Here is a 21,303-nt window from a genome sequence, read left to right as displayed (position 1 = left end):
GTACTTGATTCACATATTTGCATAGATATTTGTGATAGATGAATAACTATATTTTTATTATCAGTAAATAATATATATTTATTATATAATATAAAAAAATGAAATTATTTACTTTTTAAACAAAGTTGTCTCATGGTGGAGATTCGATTATAGACATATAATATTCGAAGGAGACATTTTTACAGTTATCAATCTTCTTAACAGTCAAGAAAAAAAATATGAATATCAAAACAATTTCTCATACGATCTCTTTGTGGAATAACTGCTCTGAAAAATTTGAATTTAGGCATCAAAAAGGACGGGAAATGATGTGCAGATGTGTTATCTAAGTCAGCTTTACAAAGTACTACTATTCATAGTTCATATATCATTTAAGTCCATCATTTCTTAAATATTTTGAAATAACTAATGCTAATTAATAATAAACTTTTGGCTGAAAAAAAATCAAATTTGTCTTATTATCGCTTAAATATTTTATTAATATTGTCTAAGAAGCTTTCAATTGATATCATAGTTTAATTTTTATTAGTTTTTTTTGTTAATTTTAGAGTTTTTTGTATTTAAGATTTTTTTCCATATTAAGCTTATATTTCTTTCACATAATATATATATGTCATAAAAATTACCATCAAATCAGTTTTTAAATAATTTAATTTAAAATAAAATTATATTTTAATTTGTTGTATTCTAACAATTTGATTGATTTAATTAATTTGTTTTGGTAGATAACTTAAAAAGTTTTCATATGAATCGGGGAAAGCAAGCTTATGTTGTTATATTATATTTATTTGTATATATGAAATCTATATATAATGCTAGTGTAATAAAGAAAGAACATTATTTTTTTGTAACTTCAAAAAGATACATTATTACAATTTGAATTTAATCAAAATTGAATAAAATGGTAATTAAATAAATCTAATTGTTTTTTTTATCTTATTTAGTTGGATTCTCATGAAAAGAAATCGATAGGTTAAACAAATGTTTCAAAATTTGTTGTGTTATTGTTTTGTTTATAAATTACAAAATTTATTGAATTGATATATTTAATTATTGCACCCTTAAATAATATTTTATTAAGACATTAGAGAACTATGTTTTGAGTTGTTTTGTCAAAATTGTACAAAAATCTATGCTTTTCATATTTGTCACGAAAATTTATATGTTAAACTTACTTTTACAAAATTCTTAACTTTGTCACGAAAACAAAAATCTATTTCTTTGTGGTATATGTCAATGTTCTCACACTTTCAAAGAATATATTAGCTTAGTCACTTACTTATTTTTTTTTTACAAAACAATGTATTGGAGTCTTGAAAGTTGAATCCATATTATTGTAAATGTACATAAGAGTGTGATTACATATTTAGTGATTCTTGTATATGTGTCCAAGAAAGTCTCAATGGCTTAGTGGTATCTCTCATATATTCATGTCATTCTAACCCGGGTTCGATCATTTCCTTTGCATTGGTTTTTCATTTTTTACGAAAAAATAAATGAGATGACGTGGCAACTTCGGACTCTCTGATTGGACGATTTTTTGTGCCTACGTGGACACTCTAAGAGGAGCTTATATCCTCCTTTTAGTATAGTACGAAAATTTATATGTTAAACTTACTTTTACAAAATTCTTAACTTTGTCACGAAAACAAAAATCTATTTCTTTGTGGTATATGTCAATGTTCTCACACTTTCAAAGAATATATTAGCTTAGTCACTTACTTATTTTTTTTTTACAAAACAATGTATTGGAGTCTTGAAAGTTGAATCCATATTATTGTAAATGTACATAAGAGTGTGATTACATATTTAGTGATTCTTGTATATGTGTCCAAGAAAGTCTCAATGGCTTAGTGGTATCTCTCATATATTCATGTCATTCTAACCCGGGTTCGATCATTTCCTTTGCATTGGTTTTTCATTTTTTACGAAAAAATAAATGAGATGACGTGGCAACTTCGGACTCTCTGATTGGACGATTTTTTGTGCGTACGTGGACACTCTAAGAGGAGCTTATATCCTCCTTTTAGTATAGTATAGATATTTGACAAAAAAAATCAAAAAATAATTATTAATAATAAAGAAAAATAAATCTACAACAACACTGATATATGTAATCTTACAATAGACATAATAACATTTAGCATGCAAATACAATTAGCCCTATAGAATTGAGATAGCTTCATAATAGTCACTCACATTAACACACTTGTAAGGTATGAACCGGGTCAAAATCACGATATTTCTACGTGAATCCCTTACATAAGAATCAAAACAGAAAAGAAAGTGATGAGAAGTACGATGAATGGCGAGGTTGCAAGTTTTGGAGTTGCGTTAGGGAGCCATGGATAAGAATCTGGAGGTGGCATAACGCAGTTATCTCCGTTGAAGTAAATACGTCTTGGAAACGCCCACCCTTTATCGAGTGTGAACTTTGACGGGCTCTTTCGGAAGAGAATTTCTGACTGTACATTTCCTAGTGGACCGGCTTGGCTCAACATATCGTTGTAGAACTTGATTCCCCATAGAATGGCCGTGTCATCTGCAATGAACGATCCAAATACATGAAATTGATTACCTACAAAAACCCTCCATATCACAATCTAATCACCCTTAGTTTTGTTTATAGGCATCATAAGGGTATCCGAGCCTACGATCAAAACTAGTATACTATAGGGAACAAAAGGGTATCCGAGCTAATATATCGCCTGATCATTTAGTACCCAAAAAGTCAAAATGAATGTGATTACTTATTTTGGCTGGAATTTATTGATACGGTTTCACGCAAATAGTTATAACCAGGCTTTAAATCATAGTTTCAATTTAGACAGACTGGCTAATAGGTGGGACAAATGGTGCGACCAACCGGGGCCAGACCATGTTTCTGTATTAAGTTGTCTCGATTTTTTTTTATATATACATATTTTATACAAAAATAAAATTTTAAAAATAATGATATAAGAAAAAAGCTAAAAAATATTTTTATATGTATATAGTTTAGTTTTCACCAAAAATTTATAAAAATATTATTCATGTAATTTGAAAAATAAATAAGTTATTTAACTTAAAAAAGATATAAAATTTCAAAGTCTAATTTTTTATCCTAGAATCCATAAAAATGTTGAACCGGCCTTTAGTACCTAACCCCATGCCTACCAAGAGTTATGCATACTAACAAGAGAAAAAAATGTGAATAAAGGAATAAAAAGCAGCTTGGGCTTACTTATGCCAGCGTAAGGACTAAGGGGTTTGTAGTTAAAGCTGAAAAGCTTAGTGACATTGTCGAAGTTGGGATGCTGTGCAACCATATTCCACAGCGAGTAATTCATATTGTAATTAAAGTTTGTGATTGCAACCTTCACTCGCCAGTACTCTTTGTAGTTAGTTTTTACATGCCAATGAACTCGGATGGGACACATATGCTGCGTACATTGCAATAGCGGTTGATGGTTGTTCTTCCCTGAAGCTTGTATTACCGAAGCTATTTTCTGGCTGTTACAATAAATGATTTAAGAAAACAAACAAACCCAAGATTAAGTTCCTTAAGCGAACATGAACTTACTTGACACATGTACCAGTTTGAGAATTATTTTGACAACCACACGAACAAGTTGGGCATGGTACGATAGTTTCATTGTAGAAGGATGAGAGTGAGACACAACAAGTGGGAGATTTCTTGGCTAGAAACTGCGAATATGTGCACGTCATGTTCCATGTCACTAAATATAACAACAATAAAATGTTAAATTAGAAGCAAGAAAATAAAACATAACTTGGAAAGAAACTTTAAAACCTCTAAACTTACACATAGCCTGAGTCTTTCTTCGTTTATCATCAGAAAAGAATTTGGTCGGCGCAACGGTTTTCGCGGGGCCACAAGTATAACCAGGTCCTGGTGCCTTCAAAGTGATGTTCCTAGGTGCTCTAACCGTTGTATTAGTTGTTCCAGATTGGCCAACACTAATCTGAAAAGCAGAAACAGCGGTTGCGGAGTCTTGTGCCCACGCACTAACCACACCGCCTCTACAACAGTTTGATATCTGGTGGTTGTATGGAGTTCCTGGTAACAAGTCAACGACAGTTGGAGTTTTCTTGCAGCAATGAGGAGGGTCACCTTTGAACTTAGAACAATCTCCTTGTTCTGTTGCTTGTGCACCAACCATATTCCATATCACTTCCTTCTTTAACCAAGTCCATCCCAATTGCCAACCCGGGGACTCAATGTGACGGTATTGTTGATAATTGAAGATTGTTACACGAGCCTGACGAGGAAAAAAATGTCATGAATCAGTTTGTGTGGTAAACATAAACTCCTTTGAAGAAACATTTGACAAGATTTTGGTTATATAACAAGTGGCATTTAAAAAACTGTGATTTGAGGAGTAAAATGTTAAAGATTTCTTACCACATAGCCATCAGGAGTCCAGCTCAGGATATCCCATTTTATGGTAATGTTTCCAGTTGGATCAAGTGCATCATAAGCTTCTGTGTAAGAGATAATATCAAATTGGTGAGCTCATAAGCCAAAACCAGAAATAAACCAAAAAAATCGTTTCTAACAATTGGTTAATGATTTTACCAAAAAAAAAAACTGGTTAGTGAAATAATATATCATATCAAAGCTTATGCATTCAACAAGTTGATCACCACCACCATCATCTTGGCATTGAGATGGATGTTTCAAATGTAAATTCCTATCAGTGTTTCTTTACTTTTCACCTTTTCTAATCGATTTCAATGGATTTCTTAGAACCAACAGTAATTATTACAGAATGCAAAGGAGCCAAAACTTTATAAAACAAAAAGAAAAAAAACTTTTATCAGAGAATTGAGCAGACCTGTTGTGGTGAAGCTGGTCCAAGAAAGGAGAAATAGAAACAAAACTGAGAACTTAGAGAGGAGAATTTTCATTTTTGTGATTTCTGGTCTTTGATCAACCGTTTCTTGATCTCAGAAGAAAACTTCTCGAAGATGTAAAAGGGAGAATGAAAGAGAGACAGAGCTGGCTTTAGTTAACTTTAAGACTTGGGAGCACTAAAAAACAAAACTTCCTAGTTTTAATCGGTCTTTTACTTGCTTAAACTTTCCATATATTAATAGATAATAATTATAAACCTTGACCAAAAAGCTTAATAATTTAAAAACTTTCACAAGAGTTGCATTACTACTATTGTAAATACTTTGAAGAAGCATTCACTATTTTATATACATCACGCCTATCTTGGGTACTGGCGTGTTGTTGCTAAAGATGTATTTCTTATATGAGATTAAGCTAGAGTAGGAAAATGAAATTAGGTTAAGAGTAGGCCATAGGTACACGCCTAAATCATTGATGATGTATGATACATCAGTCATAAGAAAAAATCTACTTGTTGCAACATTACATTCCGTTAGAATTTCCATTAGTGATCTGCAAAAGAAATAAATATTATCATGTGCGAAGGTTTGTTTTCTCCGATGGTACTAATTTTTTTTGTTATAAGTGTTCAGAAAGTGAGAAAAAGATATACAAATGCTAAGTAATTTTTTAAACTTGTTAAACAAAGCCTAAATCCCAAACTATAATGATTTTTTGTCAACTTAATAAATTTGTTAAACAAAGCGTAAATCTTCAGCCAGCCAAATAAATCGAATAATATTAAGCGAAAAAATTAACTATTCAACTGAAATATATTTTATTCAGTCTCTTTATCCTATAGCTAGGCTATTTGCAAAGTACAGTTGTTTCAAGAAAGCGACCGCATATTTGTCTATTCGTTTGGTTGGGTCCATCAGAATCTAAAACCTCAATATCTATCATTCGTCTGTCACGGAGAAAAGCATCACCGCCAATCGTTATTGCTGCCTCGTCAACAAGCCGCGTTACTTTTTCGTCAGGTTGTGTTCTTTTTCTGCTTTCTGATAATATTTTTTTACTATATCGACCGTTACTATCAGTTACAAAACCTTGAAAATTATTCAAGTAATCATATGGGCTTCGGTTTTAAAATTGAACCAAGCCCAGGTAACTGATTTTTTGTCGCCTCGCCCCACAAAACCCACAACAAAAATGTAAATTAGTAACAAGTAACAACCTCCCTACATGTAAGCTGAGGTTATCATTTTCTCGTTTTTGTGGTACAGGTTCTGCGACCAGAGACTGAATTAGCGATTAGTTTTACCTCAAAAACTTAACCGATGATCTTGCATCCGATGCCATCATCAGCTATCCTCTCTTAATTTTTTTGATTGAGAAAACCTTTGTAAGCTAAAGTCCTTTATGAAATAAGAAAACAATTTCAACATTGTTATCTTCTTTAATTTTAATTTTTCTTTTTTGAAACTATCTTCTTCTAGTTATTTTTTTTTTGTTGATCTAGGATATCCAGCGGTCGAGACCTAACAACTAATCTTCATGTTCATCGATGCCGGCTCCAGACAGATCTAGTTGCTCGCAGGAGAAATTAGATACTCTTGTCGCCTAACCACAAGAATTAGTAATATGAATGTGAGGTTTCGAGCCCGAATCCCTTAGGGACTCTCCGAGCCACCTTCGTCACCCACCAAATCAGCGTGGTTTCTTCTAGTTCTTTTAGCTTATGTTTTCAATATTGATATGATCAAATTAACCTTTAAACTACTTTATCAAATAATTGGTTCATCGTAATGTTTAAGGATCGAATCCGTATGAATTGGAGGTCAGACAATAAACTTATAGTTTTAAATTAAGCTAAGCAATAAAGTAGAAAGCAATAAAACAAAGCAGTAAATAATAGATTGTAAAATAGATAGATAAGCATTAGATCTAAGAATATAAAACATGTAATCATAACTCGGATGAACAGTTTCCAAGGCTTTTATTAAGATAAGTCCTAGAACTCGAATTCATAAGTTATCTAGCTCTCGCATGCAATTACTATCAGATGCCTGAAATATCAGATGCCAACTCTCGTTGTGGATCCAATTATTCTAGAGAAGCGTTAATGTTCTAATTAGGCATGGACATATTTCCCGGATCCGAAGATCCGAACCGGTAATTACCCAAAAAATCGGGTTTTGGATTGGATTCGGTTATCAAAAATTACCCGGTCGGATAAGGTTTATAATTTGGTCGGGTACCGGGTCGGTTTCGGGTTATACCCGGGATCCGTACGGATGTCGACTTAACCCGAGTTAGCCTAACGGTTAGTAAGTAGTAATCTAGTTACCCTACACTAGTTAATGCGCCCACGCGCCCACGCCTTAGACAAGTTCTATTTCCAAAATCCAATCTTCTCTTGATACTCGTAATCGCTGTTTCTTCTTCACGACATAGACGACCTTTGCGATTTCAGATGGTCTTAAGCTGCTTACTAAAAGAGCAGACTTGTTGGGGAGATGATTATCGGAAACAAATCTCAAATTCAGTCTCTCCCTCTTGCTTCTGAGTCATCGAGAAACATATCTCAAGTAAGAATTCTTTTTTGCATGTCGGTTTTGATCTCAAGTAAGGATTGTCTGATTGTGTTTCTGTTTAGTTCTTATGATCAATTTAGTTTTTGCATCTCGTTTTTTGATCATTAATTGTAGGATTGTCAGATTCTGTTTCTGTTTAGTTCTTGTGATCAATTTAGTTTTTGCATCTCGTTCTTTGATCACTGATTGTCAGATTGTGTTTCTTTAGTCTTTATCACTTGAAATCGATTTGTTGTGTAAAGATGGGATTGAAATCAATTTATCTTCTCTTATTGATGTTCTTTATTTTGTTCAACATCTTATTGGTGTTCTTTTATTTGTAGATGGATTCTTCACCATTGCCAGATAACAATGACTCTGAGACAGAGAATGGAGTTCAAGCAACCCAAGAGGAGATAACACGGCATGATAAGAAAGGCAAAAGGAAGGTTCGTTCAGGAGGTAGTTCTCAGCCAACTACAAAAAAGCAGCCAAGCACAAGATCTGATGTCTGGGAATACTACACAAGAACAGAGGACGACCGTGACAAGTGCAGATGCAACCATTGTCAGCGTATCTTCGGCTGTGCGTCTTCGCAAGGAACTTCTAACCTTAGGAAGCATCTACTTTCATGCAAGTCTCACTTGGCGTGGAAACAGAGCCAAGGTCCTGGTTCAACCGTGATTACTAATGACGGAGGTCTGACGAATGCTAGAGTTTCTGAGGCTGTGTTCAGAGAGGCGACTAATGAGCTAGTGGTGTTGGGTGAATTGCCACTCTCTTTCACTGAGAGTGTTGCTTGGAGGCACTTCTGCGATCGTGCTGGTCTCTACAAACCTCATTCAAGAAGGACTGCAACTAGGGACATTGTGCAGATGTATGTGAGAAAGAAGGAGGCTCTGAAGAATTGGTTTAAGGTCAGTAAGCAGAGGGTTTCACTTACCACAGACATATGGACAGCACATGCTACAAGAGCAAGCTACATGGTGGTTACGGCTCACTTTGTTGATGATACTTGGCAGCTAAGGAAGCTTATCATCGGCTATACAATGATTACTTCAACGAAGTTGAGAATGGGAACAAAAGGATAGGACCTCCTGCGACTGTTGATTGGAATGTAGTGGAGAGGTTGGTGAAGTTACTTATCATCTTCTACAACTCTACACTAGTTGTCTCAGCTTCGACAACAGTCTCCTCTCATAAGTGTTATGGTGAGATCGTCATTATAGAGACGAATCTGACACGGCTAAGTTAAAGTTTGGATAAGGAGTTGAAAGGCAAGGCTGATTGCATGAAGGCAAAGTTTGAGAAGTATTGGGGAGGCATAATGTCAACAAGATGGTTATTGTCGCTTCTGTCTTTGATCCGACTAAGAAAATGCAGTTTGCGAAGCTGTGTTTTGAGAAGCTTCACGGCAAAGAAACACAAGAGGCTAAGGCGATGTATCAGTCAGTTCACATTGTGTTGACTGATATGTTCAAGGAGTACAGTCTTCGCTTGAGGAGAGATTCAACTGGTGGACAATCATCTCAGTCTACTCAAGCTTTGTCATCAAATGGGCAAGATCAAGATCAGGATCAAGGGTTAGGTGAAAACGTGGAAGAAGCAATGGATTTGGTCGATGATCTCTGTTATGAAAGGATGGACTTTGCGTATACTGAATTGGTTGCTGAAATAGGAGTTGAAGAAGCAAGGGATGAGCTAGAGCTGTATTTGAAAGAGAAAGTAGAGAATCCTAAAAAATTTCTTGGAACCGAGTATGATGTGTTGTCTTGGTGGAAGCTTAACTGTCAGAAGTATCCGATCTTAGCAGAGATGGTCAAAGATGTACTTGCAATGCAAGTCTCCTCTGTTGCATCTGAGAGTGCTTTCAGCACCAGTGGTCGGCTTATTGATCCATTTAGGAGTTGCTTAACACACTACATGATTGAAGTCTTGATGTGCACAGAGCAATGGATGAAGGCTGATATCAATCTATGTGAGAAACGTGTTACCAATGCTCAAATGCTACCTGAGGTTGAGCTACATGACAAGCTAGAGAAAGGTACATTCTCTTCTTTTTTAATTCTTACATTGCTTTATGTTCTCATGTTACATATTCTAAGTTGTAACACAATCTTGTAATATATGTAGAGTTTGATACTCTAAACTTGACCTAGAAGAATGTATGGAACTCGGGGAAGATGGAGATGAAGGGGAAGAAGAAGGTGGTCCGAAGAGTGAAGTTGTGTTGTTGCTTGCTTGCTTTGTTGCTCTGTTTTCTTTTAAGAACTTATGTTGGCTTTGCTTTTCTCGGTTGCTATCTTTTTTTCAAAACGGATGATATGCTTGTTTTCATTTTGGAGATTCAACTTTGGTTTGGTAACTTTGGTGATTCAAAATGGTATTTTTAGGCTTTTATTTGTTCATTGCATCAGTTTTGGATGCTTCAATTAAGTCTTCAATAGTTTGATAATGGTTGGAGTAGAGTTCTCATGAAATCATTAGTAATAGTTTGGATATTTTTGGTTCTTTTGGATTATGTTCGGTTCTAGCGGGTTTAATGGTTTGGTATATACTAAGAACTGAACCGAATCCGTTAATATTTTGGTTACTTCGGATATAACCGGATCCGACAAGTACCGAACCGTAACCGAACCAAAATTTTAAATTATCCGTACGGTACCATTTTTTCTAGTTCCGAAATATCCGAAATCTGAAAGACCAGATCCGGATCCGAACCGGTTATCCGAATGCCCAGGTCTACCTGGGTTGACCAAAACTAATTATCAATGGTCCATAAAGAATATCTACTTAAATGGATATTGGTCGACGCATATTGGTAATTGGATGGCCATGATTTAACTAGAAACTTTCATTAGTCTGTTACTCTGTTATATGTACTGACAACATTCATCGTGGTTGCATCATATTTCTTGCAGCATATTTTTATGAAGAATCTTGTTAATATATAGATGTGGCAACGAATTATAGACAACGTAATTAATGAAAAAGTTTCAGACATGATCACCAAGATATATATTTTTGTGTATGCACATACCTCTTATGTAATTCTAAAAGGTATTTTTCTTCTTAAAAACTTTGATTATATAAAAAATTGTTTTCAAAAATTTATATGCAGTTTCTATCAATCAATGTTAATAAAATGTAAAGTGCAAAAATACTACTTGGACAAATTTGAATTTATTAAATTATTATTGGTTCATAGTTATGAGAAAGTGTTTAGTATATATGTCAACCTTATGTATTTATAACTTAATATTGATTGTCTTATTTATATGATTTTTGTAACATCGTTGTTTTATTAACTAAAGGTGCATTAAATTTTCAGTGATTAGAGGATCACCAACAATTGATTACAATTAGCGACAGCTATGAATGAGTGGCATATCCGATGAAAATGCTGTGCTATGCCTACTGCTAGCAACACAAAACATGAAAGAGAATATTATGTGCATAGAAAAGAATATTATGTGCATAGAATATTTTTTAGTACAGCTACAACCCGGGTAATATAAATACTTTAAACATACATATTCCCTTCAAGTATACACATGCATGTCAAAAGATTGATTTTTTTTAAAGATTGATTTATTATTAGTATTGTCTCGTTTTTTTTTTGTTTAATAGTATTGTCTCATTGCTATTTCTGGTAAATACGTTTTCAGTATTTTCAAAAATATTTCACGCAAAGATAACTTATTAGTTTTCTGAAACCTAAATGATACACAACTTGAGTATCAACGCATGCAAACTCAATATAAACTGACTACTCTGAAAGCAAATTAAAAACGATCGGTAATGAATATCAAGCATGTTACTGATCTGAAAAAAAAAAATCTACTTTGAAACACAGATATTTTGTAGTGAAAAGATATTCACCTTACTGCAGCGTTCCAAGCCACCAAAAAATGGTCGTGCCATAATGAAAATATCACGTAGCTTAAGCTGCCTTCTGTTTGACAGCCCAAAGAATGAAAAACCTGCTCTCGAAATTACTTCCAGAAATTCAAACTTTGAAAATTTAATTATATTATTAAAATAAAAATCAAAAAGAGTAACCCCAAAGTTGTTTCATTGTTTTATTCAATACAAAAAAAAACTCGGGATATATATATATATATATCACCAGAATGATGACAACCATTAATCGTGCTCTGTTTTTTTTTTTCAGATATATAATCCTTACGTTTGATTCAATGGAGTGGGTTCGAGGAGAAACAATTGGATACGGAAGCTTCTCTACAGTCACTCTAGCCACGCCGACTGATAACGACTCCGGCGAGTTCCCACCGTTGATGGCCGTGAAGTCATCAGACTCATACGCTCGCCAACGAGAAATCGGTTTTGGATAAACTCGGAGGCGACTGCGACGAGATCGTACGGTGCTACGGGGAGGATCGGACGGTCGAAAACGGCGATGAGATGTATAACTTGTTCTTGGAATACGCTTCGAGAGGAAGCTTAGGGAGCAATCTCAAGAAACTTAACGGCGAAGGTCTACCGGAAGCTACCGTGTGCCGCTACACAGGATCGGTGCTTCGTGGTCTACGACACATACACGCCAACGGATTCGCACACTGTGATTTAAAACTCAGGAATATTCTGTTGTGCTGTGACGGTGCCGTTAAGATTGCTGATTTCGGACTGGCGAAGAGAACGGAAGAAGTAACGGCGTCATCAGGGGTGCAGATTAGAGGTATGCCGTTGTAAATGGCGCCGGAATCCGTTAACGATAACGAGTACAGATCAGAAGCTGACGTGTGGGCTTTAGGATGCGCCGTTGTTGAGATGTTTATCGGCGAAACGGCGTGGAGTTTTAAGGAAGGATCACACTTCATGTCGTTGTTGATACGCATGGTGTCGGAAAGGAACTTCCGAGGATTCCCGAGAACTTGTCGGGACAAGGAAGAGACTTTTTGTCAAAGTGCTTTGTTAAAGATCCCAAGAAGAGATGGACCGCTGAGATGCTTCTAAACCATCCATTCATAGCCGTCGATCTTGATCCCGATGATTTGGAAGAAACTGATATTCACTTGAAAACAGAGGACGTGTCCACATCGCCGAGATGCCCATTCGAATTTGCCGATTGGGTTTCTGCTTCCTCCGATTCAGAAACGCAGTATCGACCTTTCGATTCGCTGGATGAGAGGATTGCGAGTCTGGCGACTGATTTGATCCCTGATTGGTCTGTCACCAGTAACTGGGTCACACCGTAAGGTGACGACAGTTGTCAAAAAAAACAGCGGACCAAAACAGAGTTGCACTGAAAGGTTAAGAGCATCAACAATGCCAATATTCTGAGCTCGATAACCAAGGTAAGTTTTTAAATTATTTTATTATTTTCATTTTTTTTTAGTTTAAAAAAAAAAGAATCAATCTTGGGTTTTCACGTGGCGATGGGATCTGCGCACAGTAACGAATCTGTGGAAGATTAATCTTTAGCTAAGGATTAATTTGGCACATATTCTTAAATTTAACGGGTCCCGCAGATTATTATAATAACTTTAATGGTAACAATTTGTTAAAAATCAGCATTAGAGGTGGTCTAAAAAGCTTTAAAAAAAAAATTCTTAGTCAGATCCAACAATTCTAATTAATTTATTTGTATAATTGTTTGTCAATAGAAAGAAAAGTTTTTTTTTTCACTAGTAATATTATTAAACAAAGTTTACAACGTGGGACAAGGTCCATCATGCCCATCTAAACTTAAAGCCCGAAGGCTACACAATAATTACATAAGAGGGCCAACATAAGGCCAGACAACACCCCAATAGAGAACTCGGAAACTATCCGACTCGACACCACGTGTATGAAGAGGAGACACGCGTCGATAAAGGAAAACACCAACTCCGTTCACTGACTTGAAGGTCGTCACCGGAAATCAATCGGCAGCCACCGGAAACCAACCGGAACATTATGCACAGATGATTTCAACCAATAACGATGCAAGCAGGAATTAGAGAGAGAACCACCATCGCTTGAAGGAAGAAAAAGATTCAGCCACATGCAATCGATCAGATTCAACAGATACAGAAAACGATAAAAGAAATATAAAAGCCGGATAAACCAGCGAGGAGCCAGCTGTCAACCCCGAAAGAGAAGGTCTGACGCCGGAGACCAAAGCCGAACAAGCGACGCTGGAGGAGCCATCGTTTCCGGAGACAAAGCCCATTCACACGGGAGTCGTAACGCCGACTGAAGTTACGATTGATAACGAACCGTCTCTCTCTCTAAAAGATTTTGAAGAGATAAGAGAGAGAGAGCTCGACTATAGTGTGTGTAGACACCAGTTCTTGTATTCTTGAGCTATAGTATATGAAAATATTAAATTTGTTTTCGTGATCTTAGTCCATGAATGTTAGCACAATTATCGCAGGCTCTTAGTGGGCTTCTAATAGGCATGGGCATTCGGGTCGTCGGGTCGGATTCGGGTCGGGTATTTTCGGGTCTAAGAGTTTAGGACCCAATAGGGTAATTTCAAATTTTTGGTTCCGGGTCGGTTCGGATCGTGCCGGGTCCGGGTCGGGACGGGTCTTAGATAGTTAGACCCATTCGGGTAACTAGAATTTATCGGTTCGGAATCGGTTCGGTTTCGGGTCGGGTTCGGGTCGGGTTCGATTTAAATAAAGATCTAAAGATACAAAAATATATCTGAAAATATTTATATATCTGAAAATATTCGAAATTTTATTCATATTTTGTGTTTTTATGGATACCGTTCTTACTCGAAGGGTATTTTGGTATTCTTGCAGATTTCTCGTCAACATGGCTCTGATACCAATTAAAGTTGCAAGAACATAAAAGATTACAAGAACTAACTCTTTTTAATAGACTTAGAAACTCTCTTAAAACTAAATCAATGTGTTTTTCTTTTTATGCGTTCTTCGAAAGCCTTCAATGTTCCAACAATGTCTTTGAATCCCGTTGAATTTAGATGTAACACTTGTTCTAACGAAGATACGATGTGAATGAACTTTTTTCTTGGAAGTCCCTTCAAAAACTTTTTTACCATCTTCGATTCTTCCATTATCTCTCCTAACGCGGCTGCTCTCGATGCTAAGCCTGAAAGTTTCCTACATAGTCATCCACTGTGTCTGTGTCTGCCATCTTCAATTTGTTGAACTCAGACATCAAAGTCTGTAACCTTGCTTCTCCATGCGATCAGCACCTAGGTTATAGGATTTGATAGCTTCCCAAATCTTCTTTGATGTATCATGTTCACCTATCTTAAGTATTAACTCCCCCGAGACTGATTGAAAGAGTAGAGCAATCGCCATATTGTTCTTCTTTGCATCATCACTCCCTGGGTCAATCGTATCGCAAACTTCGTATAAATTGTGTGCCTTTTTCATCTCAAGACTTTATCACGGGCTTGAGAATTTTTATCGTCTCATGTTTTGATCGAATTATAACTCCTCTTGTAAACGATTTTTGAACCATGGAGCTCTGATACCAATTGTTGGGATTTATTAAATCCATGTCCAACTTTATATTGTTTGTTTAGACGATATTGTCCAATTTGGACCTTAGGCAAGCCCGTATGGTTTTACTTTTGGTTTCCTTCCCAAAAATCCTCGTACTAATTAGAGTTGGACATCGCTTTTATATATTAGACACTCTTTGTCTAATTCTCCAATGTGAGAGTTAGTTTGATATTTCACAACATTGTAGCTTTGCTTCTCGTTTTTCTTGCTGAACATTAGTCTCTTTGGCTCTGTCACAATGTTTATCCCTTCAAGCCTCTCATTCTCACGCTATAGCTTATCTTTGCTTCCCCCATGTTTGTCAACATTCTTTGAATAATCTTGGGACCTCGTGATACAGATCACGAAAACCAATCTAGATAGGCAACATCGTTGTAAAATGACGAAAGGGGATTTGGTTTTCTGCTATCGATTTGTATACTATTGACTCTCCATAAATGATTTCACTTTCTACCTCTATAAAATTGTGCTTTCGTTTCGTTTCTGTTTCACTGATATGGGTTTTGTTTCTTGTTTTTAAATTATTCTGTGAATTCGATGAATTACATAAGTGTCAATTTAAAAAGATGAACATCTTTAAAAATTAGTTTCACTCCAGATGCATATCTAAGTGCATATCTAAGAATCAATTTTTTGTAGAAAATCACCGGCAAACTCTATTCACATGTTAGTGTTCAAATCTAATATATCAATCGATCGCCACATATGGGCCAACACAGCTTGAAACGAAGAGATTTTCAGATCCACATCAGAACCAGCAACCTCGCTGTTGGCTTTCGCTTTGAGCTCAGATATATGTCTACTTGTGAACCGAAATATCATCTTTTGTAGATCCGCCAACGATAAGAAACAACCTCAACAGGTGATGATATAATAAACCAGCCACAGGGAGGCAAAGGAGGAAATGTTTTCAGGTCAAAACCGGTAGAGCAAATCTCAGTCCATATTTAAAAAAAAAAAACTCCAAAAGGAAGTTCCGTCAGAAACCAAATGGTTAACGCCATATCCGATGAACACTCCATCTTTCAACTCCGTTACTTGGACCGCAAGCAAAGACTCTGAGACCTCTTCCTAGCTTTCAACTCTGGAAAAAAACTCAGTCTAGTAAGCATTGTCCGGTCTAAGACATCACTCACCGAGACAGTTTTAGCCGCTGCATGCACGAATTTGACACCTGAACCATCGCATTCTACGAAAAATATCACATGTTTATCATTTACCTGAATGCGCCGGGAGTTCGAATCCTCTTGCTGAATCTCGCATCGGATCGATCCTTCCACGACGTGGAGTCTGCCGAAACAGATCTTATCGGACTGAAGCCATTCGCTATGCTTTTATCCCACGGAGACCTCACGTACCACCACGAGAAATGTATGCTCGAATGTCTCCTCTCCTCTTCTTCTTCCTCGATATTGGAGGAAGACGTGTCTGAAGCGCTTTTACCATTTTTTATATTAATTTTTATATAAAATTAATAACAAATTTCAATATATTTTTTTGTTAATTTTTAAAATTGTACAAGAAGAAAAGGAGATGAAGATACATGTATCAATATTTGTTATTTATATTTATTTATGACAAATACATAGTATTATTATAAATATTATTCGAGTTTTAATGTATATAAAAAATCAGTTAGCGCAGTCAATCTCACATTGGCATCCGTAATTTATTCTAAGGCATTTACTTATCAGTGCTTTTTTCTTTGTGAAACATAAGGCTTTACAGCTATCGGGAGTACATCTTGGAGGGTTTGGATTTTTTGATGATGGTACAGGTGTTAAAGTTGTGTGACACCACCTATTTTCTCCTATCCGAGCAATAGCCCTTTCTCCTGTTATTAATAATTAAAACATAACTTTATTTTTCATATTTAAAGTAAAAAAAAAATCATTTCTCGTAAAAAATATGTTTAAGGAGTATTCTGCATTTTTTTTAAACGGAAAGTTTATTCATCTTTTGTTTATCACTGATTATTCTTAGAAAATCATTAAACTCAATAATATAAAATTAAATATGTAACCTATGTAGGTATATAAAATAAATGGCATCAAATAAAATTTATTTTTGAATGATTATAAAATACATTAATAAAGCTGTAAATGTAAACACAAACCAAACAGAAGAATTGCGAGCATAACGAAACCAATAAACTAAGGTTTGAAAGCAACTTTCATTTTTGATAATGAAATAATGGTGTTTTAAAAATTAGAACGACATAGAAGTACATTTATAGATGAATCACAAATTGAAACAAGTCTAATTTAAGCTATACATCTTTTCAAATTCTAATATAAACGGATCTAGTTTGACAAAAACAAAAAATCACAACCACTTATTTTTAATTTATTAAATAAAAATAGCCTTTTTATATTTAATTTAAAGTATTTTTGATATGCATAAACAATAATTCGATTAAGTCACAGATTCAGAATTTATATAATATATATATAGTCTATTATATATGTTTGGAGTCTATTTTAGAGTCATTTCAGGTTCACATACGTTTGAGGAACTTTGTTGATTTCAGAATTATTTGAGTTGCAGAACTGTAAAGACGTGTCCGAAATTTGGCGATGGACGGAGACCTTCCCACGCTGGGATTGAGCTTATATTTTGACACAAGATAGAGATTTGAGTTACCTTTCCTATTCCATCGGTTTGAGGTCCATCTGAAGGTTAAATATAGAGTTATGATCATTTCACTGAAGAATGGTATGTCAAACTCGCGAGAGGAAACTGTCGAAGAAATGAAGGAGTGTCGATCAATAATGACCCTTTGGTGTCGATCGACACTGATGAAAGTAGATGGCCGAGTCTATTTCAAGATCGACTGAGACCCATAAGTCACCACAAATTAACAGGATGCCTTTGGCCGACTCAAAATTCTATTTATGTGTTTTATTAGTTGTTGTTTAGGCTATTCTTTCTTTTATGATTTATATTATTTTATTTTAGGTTTTCTCTTAGGTTAAAAAAATATAAAAGAATTCCTTCAGAATCTTCTTGGAACTCCTTTGGTTTTTGTATTGATTTCTATTTTATATATTGGATTGATCGATGGATGTCGAGAAGGATGCCAATGACAATCTATAATGCCCTGCCCTACATGTTTCTTAGATGGTTTTTTTGCAGCGTATTATAAAACTGTTTTGCATGTTAAGTTCTTCCCTGCTATTATCAGAAATTACAGTTTCATAAAATACATTTGTAACCATATCATAATATAAATTTCTCTGATGCTCATCATACACATCACCCACATTATTTCCAAATATATAATGTACTTGGTCCTCGTAATAAATAGCATTGCACTATAAGTTGGTCTTTCGAACTGTTTTGTTCACAAAAGTAGGCACGTTTTTACCACCAAATAAAATAATGCCAAAACGTGTATCTATCTATATTATTAAAATTAATATAATTTTGGTATTGTTTGGAAACATGGATAACATAACAAATGAGAATTGTTTGGAGACACATGTAGTAGATTAAATATTTATTTTTATTTACACATTTAGTCAATGTATTTATAATAAATTAAATACTTCAGTTTTGTATTTCGTTTTTATTTACACATTTCATCACTGTATTTAAAATCAATTTAAATTAATTAATTTAAAATCAATTTAAATTAATTAATTAAACTATTAAGATCAGAATAATTTTTCAATGAAAATTTAGAAATCAACATATTTATATATTTTTATATAGTATATAATTTTATTTAAATGATATTAATATATATATATATTAATGAGACTTCATATTCATACAATTTATGATCATGTGTATCTTGTTTGAACAAAAAAATTAAATCATTGATCACAAAATTTTTCCTTGTGAGACGTTTACCTTTTTTTATTAATTTATAGTCGTTTTAAAAATTCAAAATATAACATATAAGAAAATATCTATTATTGATAATCATTAATTTTCATATATATATTAATCATATAAGGTAATTTCATAGCTTTTATTTAAGGAAAAATTAAGAATATTCTTTTGTACACTAATAATCAATTTGATAGTTAGTTTAACAAAAGTATAATATGTATTTATGTGGACCGACTTATCTAAAGATTCTAAGAATCATTATAGTGATGACATGTGGTTACGAAAACATGTTGTAATGTTCAAGAATTAATATATGGGGGATAATTGATTTTGTACTTTAATATATAAAAGTGATAGTAATAATAATAATCAGATTTCTTACCCAAAATAAAAATGCAATTTTGGATATTTTATTAAACTTTTTTAATAATATAAGCTTAGTATAGAGCTGGATGGGTGGAAAATCAGTAAATGAACGGTTGAAAAGTAAGAGTATTTATAATATAGGATACTGATTAGGCCCGGGCGTTTGGGTCTTCGGGTCGGGGTCAAGCCGCTTTCTTTTGGGTCTGTGTCCTTCGAATCCTAGACATTTAGACTCAATAGGTACTTGTAAAATTTCGGTTCGGATTCGGGTCGGTTCTTCTCGGGTCTGAGTCGGTTTAGGTCTATAATTAAATTACATATAAAATACATATAATTTTTGTATCCCTATCGAGTCCGGATCAGATTCGGATATTTAAGATCTGAAGAGGACATGAGATATCTAAAATCCATAATTTAGTTAATATTTGTCATATATATCTAAAGTTTTACAAAATAATTTTATACTCAAATTTTTAGACTTTAAAGCTTCATATTACTTAAAATGTTACAAAATAATAAAAAAATATTATTGACAAAAGATATTTTAACTAAATCATAAAATAATATAAATAAAATAGAACATAAAAAATCATAGTTTTGGATATACATATTTTTAAGTCGGGTACAAATTGGTTCTTATCGGATCGGTTTTTTCTGGTCTGGATCTATTCAGGTCGGTTCTTTTCGGGTCCAGGTCTATTCGAGTTGGTTTCTTTCGGTTCCGATTTTTTGGTTAAAAGAATTTTAGACCTAAAAGGTATTTGTAAATTTTCGGTTTGGTTTCGGATCGGTATTTTTAGGTCGGTTCCGGTTCGAGTTTTCAGGTCCAAGTTAAAATGCCCACGTCTACTGATAGTTATAAGTTTTCCTTTTTATTTATTATGACTAAACATGAAAAAAGGCAATCATTTCAAAAGTAAGGTCTTGCAAGAGTTTCACCATTTTTCGACAAATTACAATAAAAAGTTATTGTTTTCCACAAGTAAAGTTTGTCTCGTGGAAGGTGATAATAGACGGCATACATTTTGGTAGAATTTTTTTTGTTTATTTTATTGAATAAAACTTCCATATTGTCCATTTGAAATGACTCTGATTCAGTTTCTCAAACCATGAATGATGTCTTGATTTTCAGAATCTTACGGTTCGGTCAAAGAAAGCAGGCCAGCCACAACCAGAGTTCGAATTTGGTGGCGGATTTGTATAGAGGAGTTTGTTGTATACATAGATACCGTCTGCGAACAGTTGCATGGTTGTATTCCCATGTCCTTGGATATTTACATTTACATGTGCAGACCACTGATATATAGTGTTTTTATACATTATTAAGCATTCTTTTTGGTCATTTTAAGTGTTTAAATATTGCATTTAGGTGTATTATTAGAAGTTGCATATGTACATTTTGCATATACAGGGGCTTGGATAACATAATCAGAAGTTTTGGAGCAAAAACGAGGAAGATGTGCACCAAATGAAAGTTCTGGGGGACAAAGCCGAAGACTCTCAAACAGCGGGGACCAAATGTGAAAAAAGGGAAAAGACTATTCTTGAGCCATCGAGGATGGTGAATATTGAGACCGGTTAAGTTCGGTCTGATCTGGTTTGATATACGTTCTAGAAGTGGTGAGTGATAAGGCCGAGTTGGTATGAAGATATGCTTGATAGATTGAGATAAGGCTTTGGTAGATTGTGTTTGTTAGAGATTACTATCGATCTTGTTTCACTACAAGAAAACATCGGAATACTGAGGGAAAAAATCGTCGGTATGTCGTCGGAATAACGCTATTCCGAGGACATACCGACGAAAAAAGTCCTCGGAAATATCTCCTTGGAAATTCATACTTCCTCGGAATTCCGTCGGAAATTTCCGACGGAATTCCGAGGAAACAAAATTCCGAGGAAACTCCGAGGACACAAAGTTCGTCGGAAGATTCCTCGGAATATACCGAGGGAATTCCGATGGTCCAATCCTCGGAAGTTTCGACGAAATATTCCTCGGAATGTTTATCGGAAAATTCCGAGGAACATATGTTCCTCGGAATTTTCCGAGGAACGCCTTTCCCTCGGAAAATTCCGAGGAACGACATCCGGCGGAAAATTCCAAGGAACAAAACTCCCTCGGAAAGTTCCGAGGAACGACACTCCCTCGGAAAATTCCGACGAACGATAAGTTCCTCGGAATTTTCCGACGGAAGAAAGTTCC

The 21,303-nt window shown here is 34.7% G+C and overlaps 1 protein-coding gene and 1 pseudogene across 1 annotated transcript; one reads left to right on the top strand and one right to left on the bottom strand.

Moving 5' to 3' along the window:
- Window positions 1–2,057: 2,057 nt before the first annotated feature.
- LOC103849801 (COBRA-like protein 2) lies at window positions 2,058–5,015 on the bottom strand. The gene is made up of 6 exons (XM_009126536.3): window positions 4,839–5,015; window positions 4,406–4,485; window positions 3,806–4,262; window positions 3,563–3,719; window positions 3,224–3,492; window positions 2,058–2,542 (listed from the first exon to the last, which is right to left on the bottom strand). Exons 1-6 carry the CDS (start codon window positions 4,909–4,911, stop codon window positions 2,259–2,261), a joined length of 1,320 nt encoding a protein of 439 aa, XP_009124784.1. The 5' UTR covers window positions 4,912–5,015; the 3' UTR covers window positions 2,058–2,258.
- A 225-nt stretch (window positions 5,016–5,240) lies between these two features.
- LOC117131886 lies at window positions 5,241–19,692 on the top strand (annotated as a pseudogene).
- Window positions 19,693–21,303: the final 1,611 nt, after the last annotated feature.

Source organism: Brassica rapa, chromosome A02 (genome assembly GCF_000309985.2).
Source record: "Brassica rapa cultivar Chiifu-401-42 chromosome A02, CAAS_Brap_v3.01, whole genome shotgun sequence".
Classification (NCBI taxonomy): Eukaryota; Viridiplantae; Streptophyta; class Magnoliopsida; order Brassicales; family Brassicaceae; genus Brassica; species Brassica rapa.
The sequence above is the reverse complement of the archived record's forward strand: the minus strand, read 5'-3'. Positions and strand labels throughout refer to the sequence as shown.

Excerpts from the sequence above, each read along its gene's own strand:
- LOC103849801 (XM_009126536.3), bottom strand. The coding sequence starts at position 4,911 with ATGAAAATTCTCCTCTCTAAGTTCTCAGTTTTGTTTCTATTTCTCCTT. Across the intron at positions 4,263-4,405 it reads GGACTCCTGATGGCTATGTG|GCTCGTGTAACAATCTTCAA; the intron begins GTAAGAAATCTT and ends TTTCCTCGTCAG. Across the intron at positions 3,720-3,805 it reads AAGAAAGACTCAGGCTATGT|TGACATGGAACATGACGTGC; the intron begins GTAAGTTTAGAG and ends TGTTATATTTAG.